Raw genomic sequence first — 20,482 nt, 5'->3', positions numbered from 1 at the left:
AGGCTATTCAGCCCACCAAGTCTGCTCCACCATTCCATCACAGCTGATCCCAGATCCCACTCAAAGGTTATGGCCTCCTTGCCATAATCTTTGATGGCCTAATCAGGAAAATACCAATTTTCACTTTAAATATCTCCACGGTCTTAGCCTCTACAGCTGTCTGTGGCAGAGCAATCTGCAAGTTCACTACTCTCTGGCTTAATAATTTCCCCCTTAGCCCTGTTCTGGATATGTTGCTCATCAATTTTGATGTTGTGCCCTCCAGCTCTGGACACCCCCACCACAGGCAACATCCTCTTTACATTCACCTTATCTAGTCCTTTCAATGTTCAGTAGTTTTTAGTGAGATCCCCACGCCACCCCCACCGCATTCTACTAAATTCCAGTGAGTACACGCCCAAAGCTGCCAAATGCTCATGTTAACCCGTTCATTCCCCAAGTACTCTTTGATGTGATATTTTAAGAGAGATGTTGTTTATGCAAGGATGTGGTGGTGATGTAAAAGATCAGCCAAGTTTTTATTGAATTGTAGAGGGGATTTAAATCTGCTTTTAATGTCAAGGCAGAACCACACCATCAACAGCTTCTATCCTACTCCTTCTATCAGACTCTTGAAAAGACCTCTTAAGCAATAAGATGGACTTTGTCCAGGCCCCATGGTGTATCGAAGTGATTGAACCCGATGTCTGGATGATTTGGATACCAGGCCAGATTGAAACGGTCAGGGTGTCGGGGCCTGAGGTGAAGGATGGGCTGGTTCAGCTCACGGCTCTGCTCTGCACTAAGGGTCTATGGATGGACTCCTTTTGTGGACTTCAGTTCAGAACACTATTTGCATGCATTTATTGTTTGCATGGTTTGTTTCTGCACATTGGGTGTTTGTCAAGTCTTTTTTTTAAATGGGTTCTTTTGGGTCTCTTTGTTTTGTGGCTGCCTATAAGGAGACAAATCAAGGTTGTATAATGTACACAGTGGGCCCTTATTTCTGGGACCCCCCCCCCCCCCATGGATACCAAAAAAACATAGATGCTCAAGTCCCTTATTTAACCTGTCTTAGTACGGTGGACTTTAGTATCCAGCGGAGCTCTGGACCTTATTTAACCTGTGTCAGTATGGTGGACTTTAGGACCTCGTGGAGCTCTGGACCTTATTTAACTTGTCTCAGTATGTTGGACTTTAAGACCCGGCAGAGCCCTGAATCTTCAGTGTTTCTGTTCCTTTGACGGAAAACGATCATGCTTGAAAATAAAGTAGAAATAATAAAACAATCCGAAAGAGGTGAAGCACCATCAGTCATTGGAAAAGCGTTAGGCTACAGTCAGTCAACGATCAGAACAACTTTAACGGATAAAGTGAGAATAATGGAGCATGTGAAAGGCCCTGCCCCAATAAAAGCTACAATTATTACTAAGCAACACAGTGGTTTGATTATTGAAATACATATGTTTCTTAAGTGTTTTATATGCATAGAAAGGTAAAATATATACTATATACTAAGACAAACATTTGACTAACTGACGCTAAATAATACCGGATGTACCTGTTCCAGCTTACTTAGAGTATTTCCATTTTTTTTTAATCCCGATCCGTGGTAACCAATGCACATCCTCCCACATAATTTAAATCATCTCTAATTACTTATAATACCTGTTACAATGTAAATGCTATGTAAATAGTTGTTATACTGTATTATTTAGGAAATAATGACAAGGAAAAAAAAGTCTATACATGCTCAAAACGCAAGTGCTAGAGAGAAAACTTCCAGGTTTTCCCGATTCACAGTTGGTTGAATCCGCACACGCGGAACCCGTGGATAAGGAGGGCCAACTGTACATTCTTTGATAATAAATGCATTTTGAACTTTAAGCAATCTACCACATTATGATCTTGCATTTTATTGGTTACTTTCACTGCACTTCATCTGCTTTTACACTTTATTCTATAATCTGTCATTACTTAACCTTGTTCTACACTGTGCAATGACTTAATTTAGATGAAAAGAATGCAAGTTAAGTTTTTCACAGTATCTTGGCACATGTGACAATAATACAATACCAATCTCATACAAAAATCCTTGTAAGTTCTTTGAACAGTTTGCATTCTTAATTATTTACCAATCTCGTAACAACAAGCAATTCTCAAAGGTGACCTGCTGCACAAGAATTATGATGCTTACAGTGAAATTTTAACTGTACATCATTCTTATAACTATCAAAACTCATAAAACAAACGTAGTCAGCAACACTAGTGTTCCAAGCTAACTGGAATGCTAACTGGAAGTTTTCAGTTAAAGGGAAAATGCATTAGATATATCAGATAATAAAGTGTCATAGCGCATAAAAAGCATTCACCCCCCCCCCCCCAGAAGTTTTCATGTTTTATTGTTTCACAACACTGATTCATAGAAGATTTAATTTGGCTTTTTTTGACACTGATCAACAGAAAAAAATTCTTTCATATCAAAGTGAAAACAGATCTCTACAAAGTGAACTAATTAACTACAAATATAAAACACAAAATAATTGACTGTATTAAGTATTCACACCCTTTAATGTGACACACCAAATCATCACTGGTGCAGCCATTTAGTTTTAGAAGACATAGAATTAGTTAAATGGAGATCACCTGTGAACCATCAAGGTGTTTCAATTGATTGTAGTAAAAATACACCTGTATCTGGAAGGTCCAACTGCTGGAGAGTCAGTATCCTGGCAAAAACTACACCATGAAGACAAAAGAACACTCCAAGCAACTCTGCAAAAAGGTTATTGAAAAGCACAAATCAGGAGATGGGTACAAGAAAACTTCCAAGTCACTGAATATCCCTTGGAGTAGTTAAGTCAATCATCAGGAAATGGAAAGAATATGACACAGTTGTAAATCTGCCCTGAGCAGGCCATCCTCAAAAACTGAGTGACCATGCAAGAAAGGGACTAATGACAGAGGCCACCAAGAGACCTATGACACACTGGAGGAGTTAAGAGGCTTCAGTGGCTGAAATGGGAGAGACTGCACATACAACAACCGTTGCCCAGGTGCTTCACCAGTCACAGCTTCATAGGAGAGTGGCAAAGAGAAAGCCACTGTTGGAAAAAAAAACTCACGTGAAATCTTGGCTAGAATTTGCCAGAAGGCATGTGGGAGACTCTGAAGTCAGCCGGAAGAAGGTTCTGTGGTCTGATGAAACCAAAACTGAGCTTTTTGAACATCAGACTAAATGCTATGTTTGGCGTAAGCCGAACACTGCACATCATCAAAAACACACCATCTCTCCTGTGAAGCACGGTGGTGGCTGCATCATGCTGTGGGGATGCTTCACTGGAGCAGGCCCTGGAAGGCGTGTGGAGGTAGAGGGTAAAATGAATGCAGCAAATTGCAGGGAAATCCTGGAGGAAAACCTGATGCAGTCAGCAAGAGAACTGTGACTTGGGAGATCTGCTTTCCAGCATGACAATGACCTCAAGCATAAAGCCAAAGCTATAAAGGATGGTTTAAAAACAATAAAGTTCATGTCAGAGGCCAGACCTCAAACTAATTGAAAATTTATGGCTGGACTTGAAAAGGGCTGTTGCCTCACAATCCCCATGGAATCTGACAGAGTTTGAGCAGTTCTGTAAAAGGAATGGGGGGAAATAGTTGTGTCCAGATGTGCAAAGCTGATAGACACCTATCCACACAAACTCAAGTATGTAATTGCTGCCAAAGGTGCATCTATAAATACTAACTTGAAGGGGGTGAATACTTACATAATCAATTCAGTTTTATATTTGTAATTAATGTAGATCACTTGATAGAGATCTGTTTTCACTTTTGCACAAGAGAGTCTTTTTCTGTTAATCAGTGCCAAAAAATCCACTGTGATTCAATGTTCTAAAACAATAAAACATGAAAACTTATGGGGGGGGGGGGGGGTTGAGTACCTTTTATAGGCCCTGTATGCTGGTTTTATTTCACCATTACATTGTTCAGTATTAATGTTCCTCTCCATTATGCTAAGATCAATGGACTGAAAGAATGGCGAAGTGAGATCCAGTTACTATGTCAACTCCCACAGTTGAATTAGTTAAATAAACATGAAAATGTTGGAAACACTCATTACATCAGGCAAAATCTGTGGAAGGTGAAACATTCACATCAACTGTGATGAAATACTTTGAGGGGTTGGTCATGACTAGAATGAACTCCTGCCTCAGCAAGGCCCTCGACCCACTACAATTTGCCAATTACTGCAATAGGTCTATGGCAGTTGCAATCTCAATGGATCTTCACATGGCCTTAGATCATCTGGACAATACAAACACCTATTTCACAATGTTGTTCATCTAACACCATCATTCCACAGTCCTGATCGATAAGCTACAGAACCTGGCCCTTTGTACCTCCCTCTGCAACTGGATCGACTTCCCAACCAGAAGAGCACAATTTGTACAGATTAGTGGTCCATCTCAGATGGAGATGAGATACATCAGCTAGTTGAGTGGTGTTGCAGCAAAAACTTTGCACTCAATGTCAGTAAGAGCTGATTGAGGACTTGTAGAAGGGCAAGACAAGGGAACACAAACCAATCCCCATAGAGGGATCAGAAGTGGAAAGGGTGAGCAATTTCAAGTTCCTGGGTGTCAAGATCTCTGAGGATCTAATGTGATCCAAACATATCGATGTAGCTATAAAGGTGGCAAGACAGTGGCTTTATTTCATTAGGAGTTTGAAGAGATTTGGTTTGTCAACTAAAACACTCAAAAATGTCTATAAATGTATCGTGGAGAGCATTCTGCATCAGTCTGATATGAGAGGGGGGTTGGTGGGCAGAAGACCGAAAGGTCACAGAAAGTTGTAAAATTAGTCAGTTCCATCTTGGGTACTAGCCTCCACAGTATCCATGACATCTTCAAGGAGCGGTGCCTCAGAAAGGCAACATCCATTATTAAGGACCCCCTTCACCCAGGACATGCCCTCTTCTCATTGTTACCATCAGGAAGGAGGTACAGAAGCCTGAAGGCACACACTCAGTGATTCAGTTTTTTTCCCCTCTGCCATACGATTCCTAAATGGAAATTGAACCCGTGAACACTACCTCACTTTTTTTTATTTCTGTTTTTGCACAATTTTTAATCCATTAATATACGTATATATTTACTGTAACTGATTTACTTACTTTTTTTTCTTTCTATATTATCATGTATTGCATTGTACTGCTGCTGCTAAGTTCACAAATTTCATGACACATCATAAAACTGATTCTGATTGATGTTCAGGTTTGGGATCCTTCATCAGCCTGACCTGCTTAGTATTTCCAGCAATTTCTCATTGCACTTCAGGTGGTATTTAATGCAGACAAGTATAAGAGGGTTGCACTTCAGTGGGCAACCCAGAGTAGGACACCAAGGAATATGGCAGATCAAAGGGATAAAGAAATATAAAATTCCTTGAAACTGGCGTCATGAGTGGATAGGGCCACAAAAAGAGTTTCTGGCACAATGGCCTTCAAAGATCAGAGCACTGAGTATAGGAATTGGGAATTGTTGATGAGGCTTAGTCTGGAGTATTGTGTTCAGTTCTGGTCACCTACCTACAGGTAAGATAATCAATAAAATTGAAAGATCACAGAGAAAGTTTACAAGGATGTTTGTTAATAGGATTTGAGGGCCTGAGTTATATGGAAAGGTTGAACAGATTAGGACTTCTTTTTCTTGGAGTGTAGGAGAATACCTGGGATGTGATAGATGCATAGAAATTTATGAGGGGTATAGACAAGGAAAATGAAAGCATGCTTTTGCCACTAAGATCGGGTGAGACTAGAACTGAATTCTAGGTGAAAGCTTTCTGAACCAATTTGATAGTGCAGAATATAAAGACAGTTGCATTTCTACACCATGTATTTTTTAAAATCAATGAATCAAGTATCCACCAATTCCTACTCTTCAGTAACAAAACACCAACAACAATGGACAACAATGACTGGCCATAGCTTCATTCATCTCTTTCCCTCACTTCTTTACCTATCTCCCCTCTTTTAGTTCAGATGGCCATGATCTAAAATGTCATCTGGCCATTCCCCTTGGATGTTGTCTGACTTGTTAATTTCCTCCAATTTGTTCTTGCTCTAGATCCCAGTATCTGCAGATTCGTGTCTCCAAGTTGATATTAAACAGATGACTAAAACCTCGGTTAAACAGTCCATTTAATATGAATTTTAAAGGAGAGGTAGAGTGCTGTAGGGAAATTTGAGTAGGCAATTCCAGGTTTTGGAGCCCATGAAGCTGCAGGCACTGTCATTGGTGAAGTGAAGGAAATTGGGGAGGCACCTGAGGTCACAACTCAAGGGCCAGAGAGATCTAAGAAGCCAAGTGAGGTTAGAGACAGACATGATGATAAAAGCATAAAAAGTTATGAAAACAAAGGTATAAATTTTGAAGTGATAATTTTTGAAACCAAGGAACCATTGTAAATCAACAGCATAGAAATGAGAGGTTAAGAAATATGTGGTGAAATTTAGATCATGAATAGATTTTGGTGACCTCAGGATTTTGCGTAGTTTGATGCTATAGTTGAAGAGGTAATAGTACAGGAGGTAGAAAGATAAGGATTTTAGAAGTAAATGAATTCAGAGTGCACAGACAGCAATGAACAGACAGAATCTGAAGTAACTGTTGACTGATGGAAAAGACACTTGGCTACACCTGGGCTTGTGTGTTGAAGTCAAACAACACAGGCTGAGAAGCAATGTGTTTATGGTTTCCCATCCAAAGTGTTAATTCTTGGGTAATGATGTTCAGTGATAAAACAGGGCTGGTGGGAGCAAGGTTTCTCTGTTTGTCTGATGACCTTCAATCGTCTTTAAATGTACAGACCTAGAAGGGTTACAACGTAAATGACAAGATAGATGGATTTCCGGAATTGGTTCATTATCAGTGAAAAATGAATTGTTTTTAACAGAGCCGATGAATGTCGACCATAAATTATCATTGAGGAGATGGATGGGAAATCAGCTGACTGCTTGCGAATCTCTTTTAGTGTCTATGTGTTTGAGTGAATTCCACCCAAAATATACCCCAAGGATGATAACAACATCCTACTTGAAACTGACTTTCGGGAGGACAAGAAATAACTATCAAAATTCTACTTAAAATAACAGAAGGACAATCTTTATTTACCTGGTGATTGACTGACTGGCATTGATCATGGCTGAAGTCATTATCTCTGCAGCAAGACTTTCAGTGAAACTTGCACCATCCTGTCCAATTCCACTGTCTGCTGCCAGGCTTGTATTACTCTTAGCTTTCTCAATGGCTACGGACATCAAATCCTCTGGAAAAATTCCCCTCTGATCCAAGTCAATATGGATCCTTGGTACATCAAGTTGACAGGCTCCATTGACGTAGCACTCTGGCCTTGTAAGTGGTTTATTGGCATGCCCCGTGGCATGTTTGGGGCAGAATCCACCAGTCTGTGAACTTAACCTGTTATTGTAACTTCTCGATTCCTTTTCTGCAGAGGAGCACTGTAAAACAACCCCTCTCAACTTTTCAGCATACATTAAACATTCTTTTTGTTTGCTGACATCCAAAACATCCCCATCATCCCCGGCTGCTTTGAAATGGAGAGTTTCACCAGCATTTTTTCCAACATAATGTTCAAAGGTTCGATTGGTGCTGGCAATGCAGTATCCATAATCACTTAAACTTCCCATGCTGTGATAGTGTTTATTTCTCTGGACAATGGGTTGTATCGAGCAGGTCCAGGTCTTCTTAATAAGGTCTTCAGCCATCTGTTCCAGCTGTGACCTTTCATAGAGACAAGAGTCTGTCAGAGACTTGGATAGGCCTTGCATACCAGAAGCTGAGTTCATTTTCTGTGTGACTTCATATGTGATATTTTGGGCAACTGATTCTGCAAACTTTTCCAGATCTCTGGAATCTCTTCTGCTCATTCTTTGATCATGGCCTCTCCTGTAGGGACCGGTGTCTTGTGTCTCCTCCCTTGTCAGAAATTTGAAAAGTTCTTTGCACCCATTGTCACTCCTCAATTGTTGTGAGGACAGAAGTCTTCTCTTATACTTCTGCTTTATTCTCCTGGCTGCTTGTTCCAGACCTACTTTCACAGTCCTAAAGGCGAGCTTACTAGCATAATGATCTACTATTACTTCACCATTTCCTGCTTCTCTGCTGATCATTCTCATGATGTATTCTGCATACTCATCAGTCACGCTCTCAAAGCTTGAATGTTTGGACACAAGTCCACCTTGGGGAGAGTGAAGCACAGAATCCACAAGCTCTCGGGACCACTGATCTGCCATGGTGTTTAACCCTTCAATCCCTACACTATCCTGCTCTCCACAGCTGGATTCATTGCTTTCTGCCAGGCAGTCGTCCCTCTTGAATTTTCTAACTCTATGTTTCTTGGAACTAAGGACTTTCTTGGCATCCCGAATTACCTCTCCCGCCACCCTACCTGCATAACTCAACAAAGAACGTGCAGTCTCTTCTGGTGCATTCCTTTCAGCAACTGCATGTCTGTTGTGCAGGTCACTCCGAACAGCTACCTTCCGTAGGTGGCTGGGTGACACCCCAAAGCACACAAGGTCCTTGCCATCACATTTCCTGGCATCCTCCACACAAATTGCTGCAATTTCAGTGGCCATGGAAACAATGCCAGAGGCCAGCTGATTGGAATACTGCAGAGCCTGCCTCTTGATGTCCAACTTCAGCTCTTCCTTTTCCAAAACCTTTGTGCCCTGCCTGGGGCTTGGGCTTACCTGCTCCCTCACCTCTGCATGCCCCTCTATGAAGTCAAAGTTTTCATCCTCGTCATTATCCAGCACCTCTTCAGACAGTGACCTCATGAGCTTCAGCACAAACTCAGCCTTTTCCTCAGTGTCTTGGCTCAACCCTGCCATGTTTGGAATGGAATGGTTATGTGGGGTGGACGGTGGGGTTACAGGCATGAATTCTTTAGCCAGCTCCCCTTTAAGCTTCCGAGTGAAACTCTTCAGACCTTTTTCACGGGTCGATTGCTGTGGGGTTGGTGGTGGTGTTCCTGGAGACCCACTTGAGCTGCCTTCTATACTGGCAAGACCTTCCTCTGGAAATAGCCCATCCTTATTAAGCCCAACCTGCTGCTTTCCCAGCAGACCTGTGCTTATCTCTTTGCTTGGTTCACTGATCTCGGCCAAAGAAGTCTGGAAAGTTGGTGCTGAGATGTGACCTTGAAGCTGTGCAGTCAATGACTTTAGAGTAAGAGCAAGTTCTGGGCCACCCAAACCATCTACACTTTCTACCTCTGAGTTCTTGAATACCACAGTGGGACTGGGTGGTGGAGTACATGGAGGAAACTCTTCTGCTAAGTGACCCTTAAGCTCCTGTGCAAAATGCTGTGGAATGGTCAAGCCTTTACTGGGAATAAATTCAGTGGGCGACACAGGAGGTGTTCGCAACATGTCTGGAGACTGAGAATATGCATACTGAGTTGGACCACATAAAACTATTTTCTCAACCGATAACTGATCTTGTAGCTGGCCCTCTGGTATCTCTCCAAGTCTCATAAATACTTCCTTACTGCCAGTTACAAACCGACCTGAACAAAATACCCCTTGAGAGCTTGAGACTTTCGTTTTTACTTCATCTACTAAATTCATTACATTCCCTTCGGTCAACTCTGTTGTAAATTGCAAATCAGTAATATGCTCAATTAGTGTTTTTTCACCTAACTCAGAAGTAACATCCTTTGCCACACATTCAACTTTAGGTGGGGTCACCAAGTCAAAAGGATTATTTACCACTATATCAATCATTGCTCCTGTTTGCCCATTGTTCTGCACTGTGACAGCAGCATCAGTAGTGGCCAAGCCGCCATTCTGCTGCAATGTTCCTTGGCCAGTGTTAGCTGCCTCAGTGCAATGAAAGGCGTTGTCACCAGAAGCATGCTCACTAGAAGTAACATGGCTTGTAGAATCCCTTCGCTGAGGCATACAGTTCACAGATTGCACCTCATCCATTTTATTGTTCCCTGAACAGGATCTCTCAGGAGCTGCGTTTGTAGTTTGTGCTGAATTCAGCTTCGATGACACAAGATGAATGCCTGACTTCAGAGGGGAGTCCAAAGAATTGCCAGAAAATGCCTTGGCAGCGCGAGGAACAGATACACCACCTGCAACACTGGAAACACAAATCAAAGCTTTCTGTATGGTATACTCTTCTCCCGTCAAATTCGAATCATCAACAGAATTGCTTGCCGTAGCATTAGGATAACACCCTGCAAGATCTCGGAGTAACATTCTTTCTTGGATATCACTTGGGCCATAAGCAGTCTTCATTGCCTGGACTACATCTTTTCCACCAACATTTTTAATATTGTCCACAGAAATGCTAATTGCAGCTTGTGCTGTGAAGCTCACATCCACTTGAGACAATTCAATGAAGGCCTCTTGTAGGACTGACTCCGACAGATCTCTGGCATAGGAGCTCACAATCTTTTCCTCATCATCGAGTGACCAGCTTGTTATTGATGTAGGCGTTGTTGGGTGGGAGAACTGACAGACCTCCATGATTCCCTCAAAAATAAGTTCCTCAGCAAGATCAGTTGCAAATCGAGCAACAGCATTGTTAAAGATTTGTTTCTTGACGAACTCCAGTTCCCGCAGTGCTCCAGCTATTGCACTGCCCACCAAATAATCTGCTAAGTCATTAATAGCACTCTTCTTCTGTAAGAACGCTCGTCTTGCTCCTATCTCCTGCAAAGCCATGTGAATGACAGAGGACGTCAACCTTGCAGCCAGGTGGCATAGGGCACTGGTGCAAGAAGAAACACCATTCTGCAGGTCCTTAAAGGCACTGCTAAAACTTCTCTCCACTAGCTCTGTAGCAATTAGCTGAATGCCATCTCTGAACTTGTTCGAATAAGTCTGCTGGGCAGAAGGATGAGCTGTGGGTAGTTTCATGTCAGAATTTTCATTGGAAGCAGTTGTGTTTTGTTCTTCAACTCTTTCTGACCAACATCTATCCTGAGGGCAAGCTGTCATCCTCTTATGCTCAAAGCCAACAGCATGAGGATACCTGAAAACAGAGCTGATGATGTTGTGCGAAACATCACCTGCATATTGAGAGTAACTGTCAGAAAGTGCTCTGTTGTTTTGTGCTTTAACAATTTCAGTACCGATGGCCTGCATCTTCCCTGAACACTCAGACCCACTCAGAGCTGCAAGGGGACTGAATGCTGATGAATGGATGGGGCTGAAGAGGGGGCTATTCTCTTCTCCTGAACTATGTTGTAGGCGAGGTGAATCCGGGACATCCGACAGGTTGTTGTAGGGAGACTCTGCCTTTCGAGCAGTGGGTTTTTTCACATCAGCGGGAAGGACTGGGTGGTCAAACTTCTGTGGGTTCATAGCAGCAACTGCATTAGTGCATTGTTTCAGTAAGGAGTCAGAACATAGCTTTACAGCAGGCTTGTTTTTCTGAGATGGATTTTGAGGGCTAGACCCTACCTTCAGGGTGGTATACGTACTGACTATTTGGTCTAGTTCATCAAACTGATCAAAGCTGTCGAAGAATTCACTTACTTCGGAGTCGGAATCCTCAATGTCATCCTTGAGTATTGGGATCTGGGGCAATTTTAGTTCAGCCTTCAGACTCCTCTGGTAGCCTTCTTCATCCAGAAAGATGACTGGACTTGGACTTGAGCCTTCTGAATCTTCAGACTCTGATAGGGATACAGAGGACCCAGATTTAAGTCCATTGTTGGATCTTGGTTCAGGAGCATTACAAGATTTGTAAAAACTCCTTTGCCTCCCAGGACCTGAGTTTAATGTTACGACAGAACTTTTAGCAGATGTTGGCAGTTCCAAAAATGCTGAATTATCAAGCAATGGAGGAAAAATGGGGCTTGGGGAAGAGCCGGCATGAACTGGCAACTCTGCGAAGTCCAGTGCAAAGGTCTGAAGAGCAACTTCTCGCTGGAGTTTTGGTGTACTTGGATCAAAGCCTACAGTTCACAAATAAAAGAACAATAAATTTTATATCATTACCAAAATTGTCCTTTTAAAATTAACCGCAGCTTCCAATATCACCTTTTTCTATGAAAAGATGTGTGTTATGTGAGAATAGTTTGTCCATCAAGGAATCAACAATGCATATTGTATTGGAATTAAATTTACTTACACTCCTCAACTGATATAACATAAGGACTATGATAGGGCAGAAATGTTCCCATGAAAGACAGCTGTTGGAACATCAGAACATGGCAGAGAGAGAGAGCTTTCACGCCACTCTCTATTATCGATGCAAATATAAAATATAAGAATACTCCATACAGGACTGGTTAAACTAGTCCACTTTGACGATCTAAACTGGGAAATTCATTTGGCTCTGCTTTGTGACTTGCGTCACGTAGCACCAAGCTCATATACCAGAGAGGAAGAAAGTTGATTGAATTATAATATAAACACTTAATGTGTTGGTTTTAGTATAGTCCTTACAACTTGACACATTTGAAAAAGGCAAAGGCAAAATGGTCCCAGATGTTGGAAAGTGAAAAGATAAAAATCACTCCAGCAAATTTCAGCAAATAGGTGCTGCTGCATCTGTGGAAAAAGACAGAATGAACATTTCAGGTCAAGATCTTTCATCGAATGTAGCAGCCAAAATTTAATCATGCCCTTTTCAAATTGCAGTTATTTCATTTTTAGTTTGTTTTAGTCAGAAACAGCTGTCCTGTTAGTTCCCACTCGGGTACTGAAAATACTTAAGGCCCTTTTGATTGTGGGCTACAAAGTATAAATTGATTGTGATTTAAATAAACCTGCTGGTCAGAGTGGAATATGCCTGTAATTTAACTGAAAAGGACACTATTTGACAAGTAATACAATAGCACAACCCATTATACCAACCATCTTATACAGTAGGCATATTACATTCCCAGAAGCAACACCACAACATACAATGGAGTCTGTACCAGTTAGATTGGACCAGTTAGATCCGGTCTGCTATGAAAATATGCAAGCTTTAGACATAACTCCCACTTGGAAGATTATAATTGTAGGTCTAAAATTTAATACATCTTTTATCAAAATTACATTAGTCAATATTAATTTGTATTTATAAAACACAGCAACTCTAAACCAAAAATGAAATTTCCATAACCTTCATAGAAAGCACTGCTCATAAGAAAAACTGATATTGACAGCAAAACTGGAATGGAAAACTATCCTTATGACAAATTACCTTCAGCCAAATACTAAACTGAAGTTAAATTATAGGAACATAGAAAACCTACAGCACAATACAGGCCCTTCGGCCCACAAAGTTGTGCAGAACATGTCCCTACCTTAGAAATTACTAGGCTTACCCATAGTCCTCTATTTTACTAAACTCCATGCACCTATCCAAAAGTCTCTTAAAAGACCCTATTGTATCTGCCACCACCATTGCCGGCAGCCCATTCCACGCACTCACCACTCTCTGCATAAAACTTACCCCTGACATCTCCTCTGTACCTACTCCCCAGCACCTTAAACCTGTGTCCTCTTGTGGCAACCATTTCAGCCCTGGGAAAAAGCCTCTGACTATCCACATGACCAATGCCTCTCATTATCTTGTACACCTCTATCAGATCACCTCTCATCTTCTGTCGCTCCAAGGAGAAAAGGCCGAGTTCACTCAACCTGTTTTCATAAGGCATGCTTCCCAATCCAGGCAACATCCTTGTAAATCTCCTCTGCACCCTTTCTATGGCTTCACATCCTTCCTGTAGTGAGGTGACCGGAACTGAGCACAGTACTCCAAGTGGGGTCTGACCAGTGTCCTATATAGCTGCAACATTACCTCTCGGCTCTTAAACTCAATCCCACGAATGATGAAGGCCAATGCACCGTATGCCTTCTTAACCACAGAGTCAACTTGCGCAGCTGCTTTGAATGTCCCGGAGAAGAGGTCCCAGAACAGATCCCTGATGCACACCACTGGTCACCGACCTCCATGCAGAATATGACCCATCTACAACCACTCTTTGCCTTCTGCGGGCAAGCCAGTTCTAGATCTACAAAGCAATGCCCCTTAGATCCTATGCCTCCTTACTTTCTCAATAAGCCTTGCATTGGGTACCTTATCAAATGCCTTGCTAAAATCCATATACACTACATCTACAGCTCTACTTTTATCAATGTGTTTAGTCACATACTCAAAAAATTCAATCAGGCTTGTAAGGCATGACCTGCCTTTGACAAAGCCAAGCTGACTATTCCTAATCATATTATACCTCTCCAAATGTTCATAAACCCTGCTTCTCAGGATCTTCTCCACCAACTTACCAACCACTGAAGTAAGAGTCACTGGTCTATAATTTCCTGGGCTATCCCTACTCCCTTTCTTGAATAAGGGAACAACATCTGCAACCCTCCAATCCTCTGGAACATCTCCCATCCTCATTGATGATGCAAAGATCATCGACAGAGGCTCAGCCTCACCTCCCTGGGGTACATCTCATCCGGACCCGGTGACTTATCCAACTTGATGCTTTCCAAAAGCTCCAGCACATCCTCTTCCTTAATATCAACATGTTTAAACTTTTCAGTCTGCTGCAAGTCATCACTACAATCATCAAGATCCTTTTCCGTAGTGAATACTGAAGTATTCATTAAGTCCCTCTACTATCGCCTCTGGTTCCATACACACTTCCCCACTGTCACACTTGATAGGTCCTATTCTTTCACATCTTATCCTCTTGCTCTTCACATACTTGTAGAATGCCTTGGGGTTTTCCTTAATCCTGCCTGCCAAGGCCTTCTCATGGCCCCTTCTGGCTCTCCTAATTTTCTTCTTAAACTCCTTCCTTCTAGCCTTATAATCTTCTAGATATCTAACATTACCTAGCTGAACCTTTTGTAGGCTTTTTTCTTCTTGACTAGATTTATTACATTCTTTGTACACCACGGTTCCTGTACCCTACCATAACTTCCCTGTCTCATTGGAATGTACCTATGCAGAACTCCACACAAGTATCCCCTGAACATTTGCCACATTTTTTTCATACCTTTCCCTTAGAACATCTGTTCCCAATTTAAGCTTCCAAGTTCCTGCCTGATAGCCTCATAACTCCTCTTACACCAATTAAACGCTTTTCTAACTTGTCTGTTCCTGTCTCTCTCCAATGTTATTATAAATGAGATAGAATTATGATCACTACCTCCAAAATGCTCTCCCACTGAGAGATCTGACACCTGACCAGGGTCATTTCTCAATACCAGTTCAAGTACAGTCTCTCCTCTTGTAGGCTTATCTATATATTGTGTCAAGAAACCTTCCTGAACACACCAAACAAAATTCCACCCCATCTAAATCCCTTGCTCTAGGGAGATGCCAATTGATATTTGGGAAATTAAAATCTCCCATCACGACAACTCTGTTATTATTATACCGTTCCAGGATCTGTTTCCCTATCTGCTCCTCGATATCCCTGCTACTACTGGGTGGCCTATAAAAAACACCCAGTGAAGTTATTGACCCCTTCCTGTTCCTTACCTCCACCCACAGAGACTCCGTAGACAATCCCTCCATGATGTCCACCTTTTCTGCAGCCATGACACTATCTCTGATCAACAGTGCCACAATCCCACCTCTTTTTGCCCCCCCTGTCTTTTCTGAAACATCTAAAACCCGGTACTTGAAGTAACCATTCCTGTCCCTGAGCCATCCAAGTCTCTGTAATGGCCACAACGTCATATCTTCAAGTACTGATCCACGCTCTAAGCTCATCTGCTTTGCTCACAACACTCCTTGCATTAAAATATATACATCTCAAACCTTCATTCTGAGCATGTCCCTTCTCTATCACCTGCCTATCTTCCCTCACACACTGTCTCCAAGCTTTCTCTATTTGTGAGCCAACTGCCTCTTTCCCAGTCTCTTCAGTTTGGTTCCCACCCTCCAACAATTCTAGCTTAAACTCTCCCCAGTAGCCTTGGCAAACTTCCCTGCCAGGATATTGGTCCCCCTGGGATTCAAGTGCAACCCGTCCTTTTTGTACAGGTCACACCTGCCCCAAAAGGTCCCAATGATGCAGAAATCTGAATCTCTGCCCCCTGCTCCAATCCCTCAGCCTGGACCTTGGCTCCTGGGAAGCAAACTACCATCTGATTTTCTTTCTTGCATCCACACATTTGCCTGTCTGACCCCCTAACTATAGTGTCCCCTATCACTATTGCCTTCCTCTTCCTTTCTCTACCCTTCTGAGCCACAGGGCCAGACTCTATGCCAGAGGCACAGCCACTGTTGCGTCCCCCAGGTAGGCTGTCCACCCCAACAGTACTCAAACAGAAGTACTTGTTGTCAAGGGGACAGCCACAGGGGTACTATCTAGTACCTGACTCTTCCTCTTCCCTTTCCTGACTGTTACCCACTTGTCTGTCTCTCATGGGCCCCAGTGTAACCACCTGCCTATAACTCCTTTCTATCACCTCCTCGCTCTCCCTGAGCAGACGAAGGTCATTAAGCTGCATTTGCAGTTCCCTAACTTGGCCCCTCAGGAGCTGCAGCTCAACAGACCGTGTGCAGATATGGCTGTCCAGGAGGCTGGGAGACTCCAGTACCTCCCACATCTGACACCGAGCACAGAAAACCGGTCTCACACAAATACTTCCTTTCCGGAATTTACACAGGTAAACCTAGCTCGCCTCGTTACCGCCTAAGCCCGCTGAGCCAAAGCCCTATCACTCTGCTACCTCTCACTCTGCTACCCGCTGGATATGGCGGTCTTCATTTAAAGCTTTTCCCGTTCTTCTGGCTGACATCACGCGCCTGCGCAGTCTTGCCTCTCTTTTACCCCAGTAGTAAAATGCCTTCGCTCCGGAAATCCTCAGCCATTCCACTCGCAGCCTTCTTGCTCCGAGTTTTTCTATTACAATTATTGAAGTAATTGGAAGCCTGCACTGAATTGACATAGCACACCCCAACCTCCTAAAATAGTTTGACACAATTTACAGCAATATCTTCATAATGAGGTTATCTTTTGTTCTCAGGATGTAGGGAGGCTGGTACTTCCACTTCACCTGCCTATGCCCTAGTTTCCCTAACTATCTATTTCACTGCTAGACCACTTCAAAGAACATTAAGAGGAAAGCATACAGTTATAGGCAATTCACATACAGACCAGAGCGAGTAAGGGTTGAATTTCCCTTTGTGTGGTCTCAGGGCAACAGGGCATCAAATGGTGTAGAGAGGTGACCCTATTCCAAGCATAACCCTGACAGCCTTTACAAATAGCAGAATAGGGATGCAGTTTCACCAGTTGATTTTAATAACATTTAAATACTAAAATTGAAATTAAAAATAAAAAATACACTAAAGCAAATATTAGGAACACTGAAGCAAAGCAAAATATAGTTTAGAAACTTACTTTCCCCTTGGCTTCCTAAGCCTCATTTAAGTTATCAGGGTCTTAGAACCTTTGCCAACTCAAGAGGCATAGGATCTGACCGTGCAATGCTTGGGAATCACTGCGAGACTGAACTCTGCTGTGGGACTGCTGCCCAAATTACGTACTTAACAATAAAAGGACAATTTCAACAATTTTGGAGGATTAATCTCAAAATTGGCAGTGGATTACATTTACCTGCTGATCCAAATGCAGTTACTGCTTCTTCATCCAAGTGTTCAAAAGCAGTCACAAAGTCATCCTCAATGGATGATACTGACTGATTGGTGTCATCCTCCTCCACAAGGTATGAGTCAGTCTGATGTTTTGATGTTGAGTGGGACTCCAAAGAAAACTGAATTCCTGTTGTATATTTGCTAAGTAGGGAGAATACAGAATCATTGCAGTACAGGGATGATGGAGGATGCACCATTACGCAAACCACCTGGGAAACAAAAAAAATTCAAATAGCATTTCTTTATGATGTAAAAAGCCAAGTATCAATGGGGAGATTATAAATACAACTTATTTTTCAGTTATATTTTCAAATGGCGATTTGAATTAAGAATATATCATTCAGTGCAAAGCATCACAGTTAATGTGACCCAGACTCAATCCTGAATTTGGGAGTGGTCTATGTGGAGTTTTTACATTCTCTCTGTAACCATGTTTCCTCTGGGTGCTCCAGCTTCTTCCTGCATCCAAAAGAAGTGTGGGTTAGTAGGTCAATTGGCCACTGTAAATTGTCCCTAGTGTGTAGGTGAATAGTAGAATCTGCATGAGTTGCTGGAATAAGAGGCAAGAATAATGTACAATGAGTGTAAATGGGTGGTCAATGTTGGTACAGGTTTGCCTGGCTAGAAGACTTTCTTTTGTGCTGTATAACTCTATGACTTTAAAGGAGCAAATTTTTCAACTCCAATTATCCTTTACACTTTCTGTCTGCATAAAATAAAGAACTACTATTAAGAATCAAAGAAACTTCTGATGTAATCTATGTTTCAACTTACAGTTTAAGAGGGGTGAGAGCTTACTGGCGGTTTTCAAAGCAAGAAATTCAACTAAACACTCTATTAATAACATTTCATATGGAAAATTGTGGTAAATGATCACCACAAACAATGAAGGGGCGAGCAAAGGCAAGGCTAATCCGAGAGCTGAGGCACGTGGGTGCGAGATGGGAGTCGGATCAAGGTTGAGGCATGTTTCAGAAGTTGGAACCTCGTAGACAAAGTTGGAGCGAGTGGAGAAAAGTTGAAGCAGAGTTGTTTCAAAGCCTGTCCACCTAAGCCAGAAACAAGGTACGACCCATCTAAGTGTCATGCAGATTTGGAAAGATAGACCATATGGACCATAAGTGGCCCAGTGTGTCGCTGTAGTGGGGCCCAGATACAAGTATGGGGGAACGATTCAGCGCTTGGACAATTTAAACACTGGGCCAGATGGACTGAAAAGGCAAGGTGTCAGGATCAGAGGCAGGGGTTGAGCTGGCTCTGCTCAGTGATGCTTTACTCCGCTCTCCTCGGTGCTGAGACTGTGAGACTGCTCTGGCTGCTACCTGCTTCGTGACTGCAAGCTTTGCAGTAATTTTCCCTGCTATATGATGAACGGAGGCTAAGGCCTACTCCACTGCACCGAGGTTCGGGACTATGGACACAATTTGGTTCGGAATGCTGTTTTTTCCTTTTATTGTTTGCATGATCTGTTTTTCTTCTTTCTCTGTGCTTTGGTGTTGGTCATTTTTTTAAAATTGGGTTCTTTTGGGTTTCTTGCTTTGTGCTGCCTGCAGACAAATCTTTGAACTTTGACCATTGAAAACATTAAAACAGCATTCACAAGATTGAAAATGACTCACCAAAATTTTCTGGGTCAAGAAAAATACCCGAGTTATCATATAAACAAGTAGTAGGTCTGACCAAACAAGGCCTCTTCTAGTGAATGTATTACTAAATAAGACTGAAGACCATGTTCTACCCTTCTTACAATAAAAAACTGTAATGACCACAGCATTTTAGCTAAGATTTGCCCTGAAGACTTGAGCGACTATGGCTAGGCTGCTCCAAAAGGTGATCAAGGATCACCTTTTCAAACCAGGGCAGTGTTTATGGCGACAATTGAACAATTACTGTTCAAGTCACCAATTCACAAAGCCCCTGGAAAGTTTCAGGAAGATAGCCCTTTCTGACACTGGTGATAAGATAGCATAGAACTAGTCCTCAGATAATAACAAAACCTAGCTTCCCCTTTCCTGACTTATTCCTGTTTCATAGCAAGCTGTAGAGGGCGACCTGGGCTAAATAAACAATTTCCAGATATTTAGATTGTTCCTGCAGCAAAATTCAATCTCACACAACAAACAATCTGCTGAAGGAACTCAGCAGGTCAAGCAGCACTTGTCAGAGGAAAAGAACTATTCAATGATTTTTCGACCTCTAGCAGATTGATTGTTGCTCCAAATTCTAGAATCTGCAGTCGCTTATACCCCAGTCTTACAGAATTGACATGAATTGAGATGATCAGTTGGTGGGTTGGGGGTTGGGTCAGACACACGATCATGCTTGTGTCCAAGACTGTGTGGTCAGACATGCAAACAAGATTCCAAAAGATGTAGGCAACAAGTTGTGGCACAGGAGGACTGGAAATGGTGGATACAGCAAATATAATTGTAATTATTTGGAAGAATTGTGATGTTTCACATTGCTTTACAGAAACAAGTCAGCTTCATTCTCTTTAAATAACATTGAACCAGGTTAAGGACTGCTTCAGTGTGAGTAGCTTGCACTGCTAATCGACTTCCAATATTTAAAGGAATTCTGAGCAAGTGCTGCTTTCTCTCACTGTGTATGTATCAAATCTCTAAAAATGTGCAAGGCACATGTAAAAAAACAAAAATGATTTTCATAGAGCACATTATTGTAATCTTAGGATAGAAAACAAATAGTAACATCAATCTTCTTCACGGCTTCTCCAAAACTTTTCCTTAATGTCATTTCTCTAAATGAGAATGACGTTTTTTTTAAAAAAGAGTAACATTTCAGGATTTTAAGTCAGAAAGAATCAAGCCTTCTAAAATAGTGAA

At 42.1% G+C, this 20,482-nt stretch overlaps 1 protein-coding gene across 7 annotated transcripts in view; it reads right to left on the bottom strand.

Moving 5' to 3' along the window:
- Positions 1–20,482, bottom strand: part of akap11 (A kinase (PRKA) anchor protein 11) — a 93,402-nt gene that overhangs the window by 33,842 nt on the left and 39,078 nt on the right. For all 7 annotated transcript variants that reach the window (XM_059967804.1, XM_059967808.1, XM_059967809.1 and 4 more), the window contains 2 exons: positions 17,602–17,848; positions 7,155–11,979 (listed from right to left, as the gene is read on the bottom strand). In XM_059967804.1, the coding sequence (XP_059823787.1) occupies positions 7,155–11,979; positions 17,602–17,848 (5,072 nt within the window). The remainder of the gene's footprint in view (positions 1–7,154; positions 11,980–17,601; positions 17,849–20,482) is intronic.

The sequence above is a fragment of the Hypanus sabinus genome, chromosome 4 (genome assembly GCF_030144855.1).
Source record: "Hypanus sabinus isolate sHypSab1 chromosome 4, sHypSab1.hap1, whole genome shotgun sequence".
Taxonomy (NCBI): domain Eukaryota; kingdom Metazoa; phylum Chordata; class Chondrichthyes; order Myliobatiformes; family Dasyatidae; genus Hypanus; species Hypanus sabinus.
Note: the sequence above shows the minus strand (reverse complement) of the source record. Positions and strands in the feature narration are given on the sequence as shown.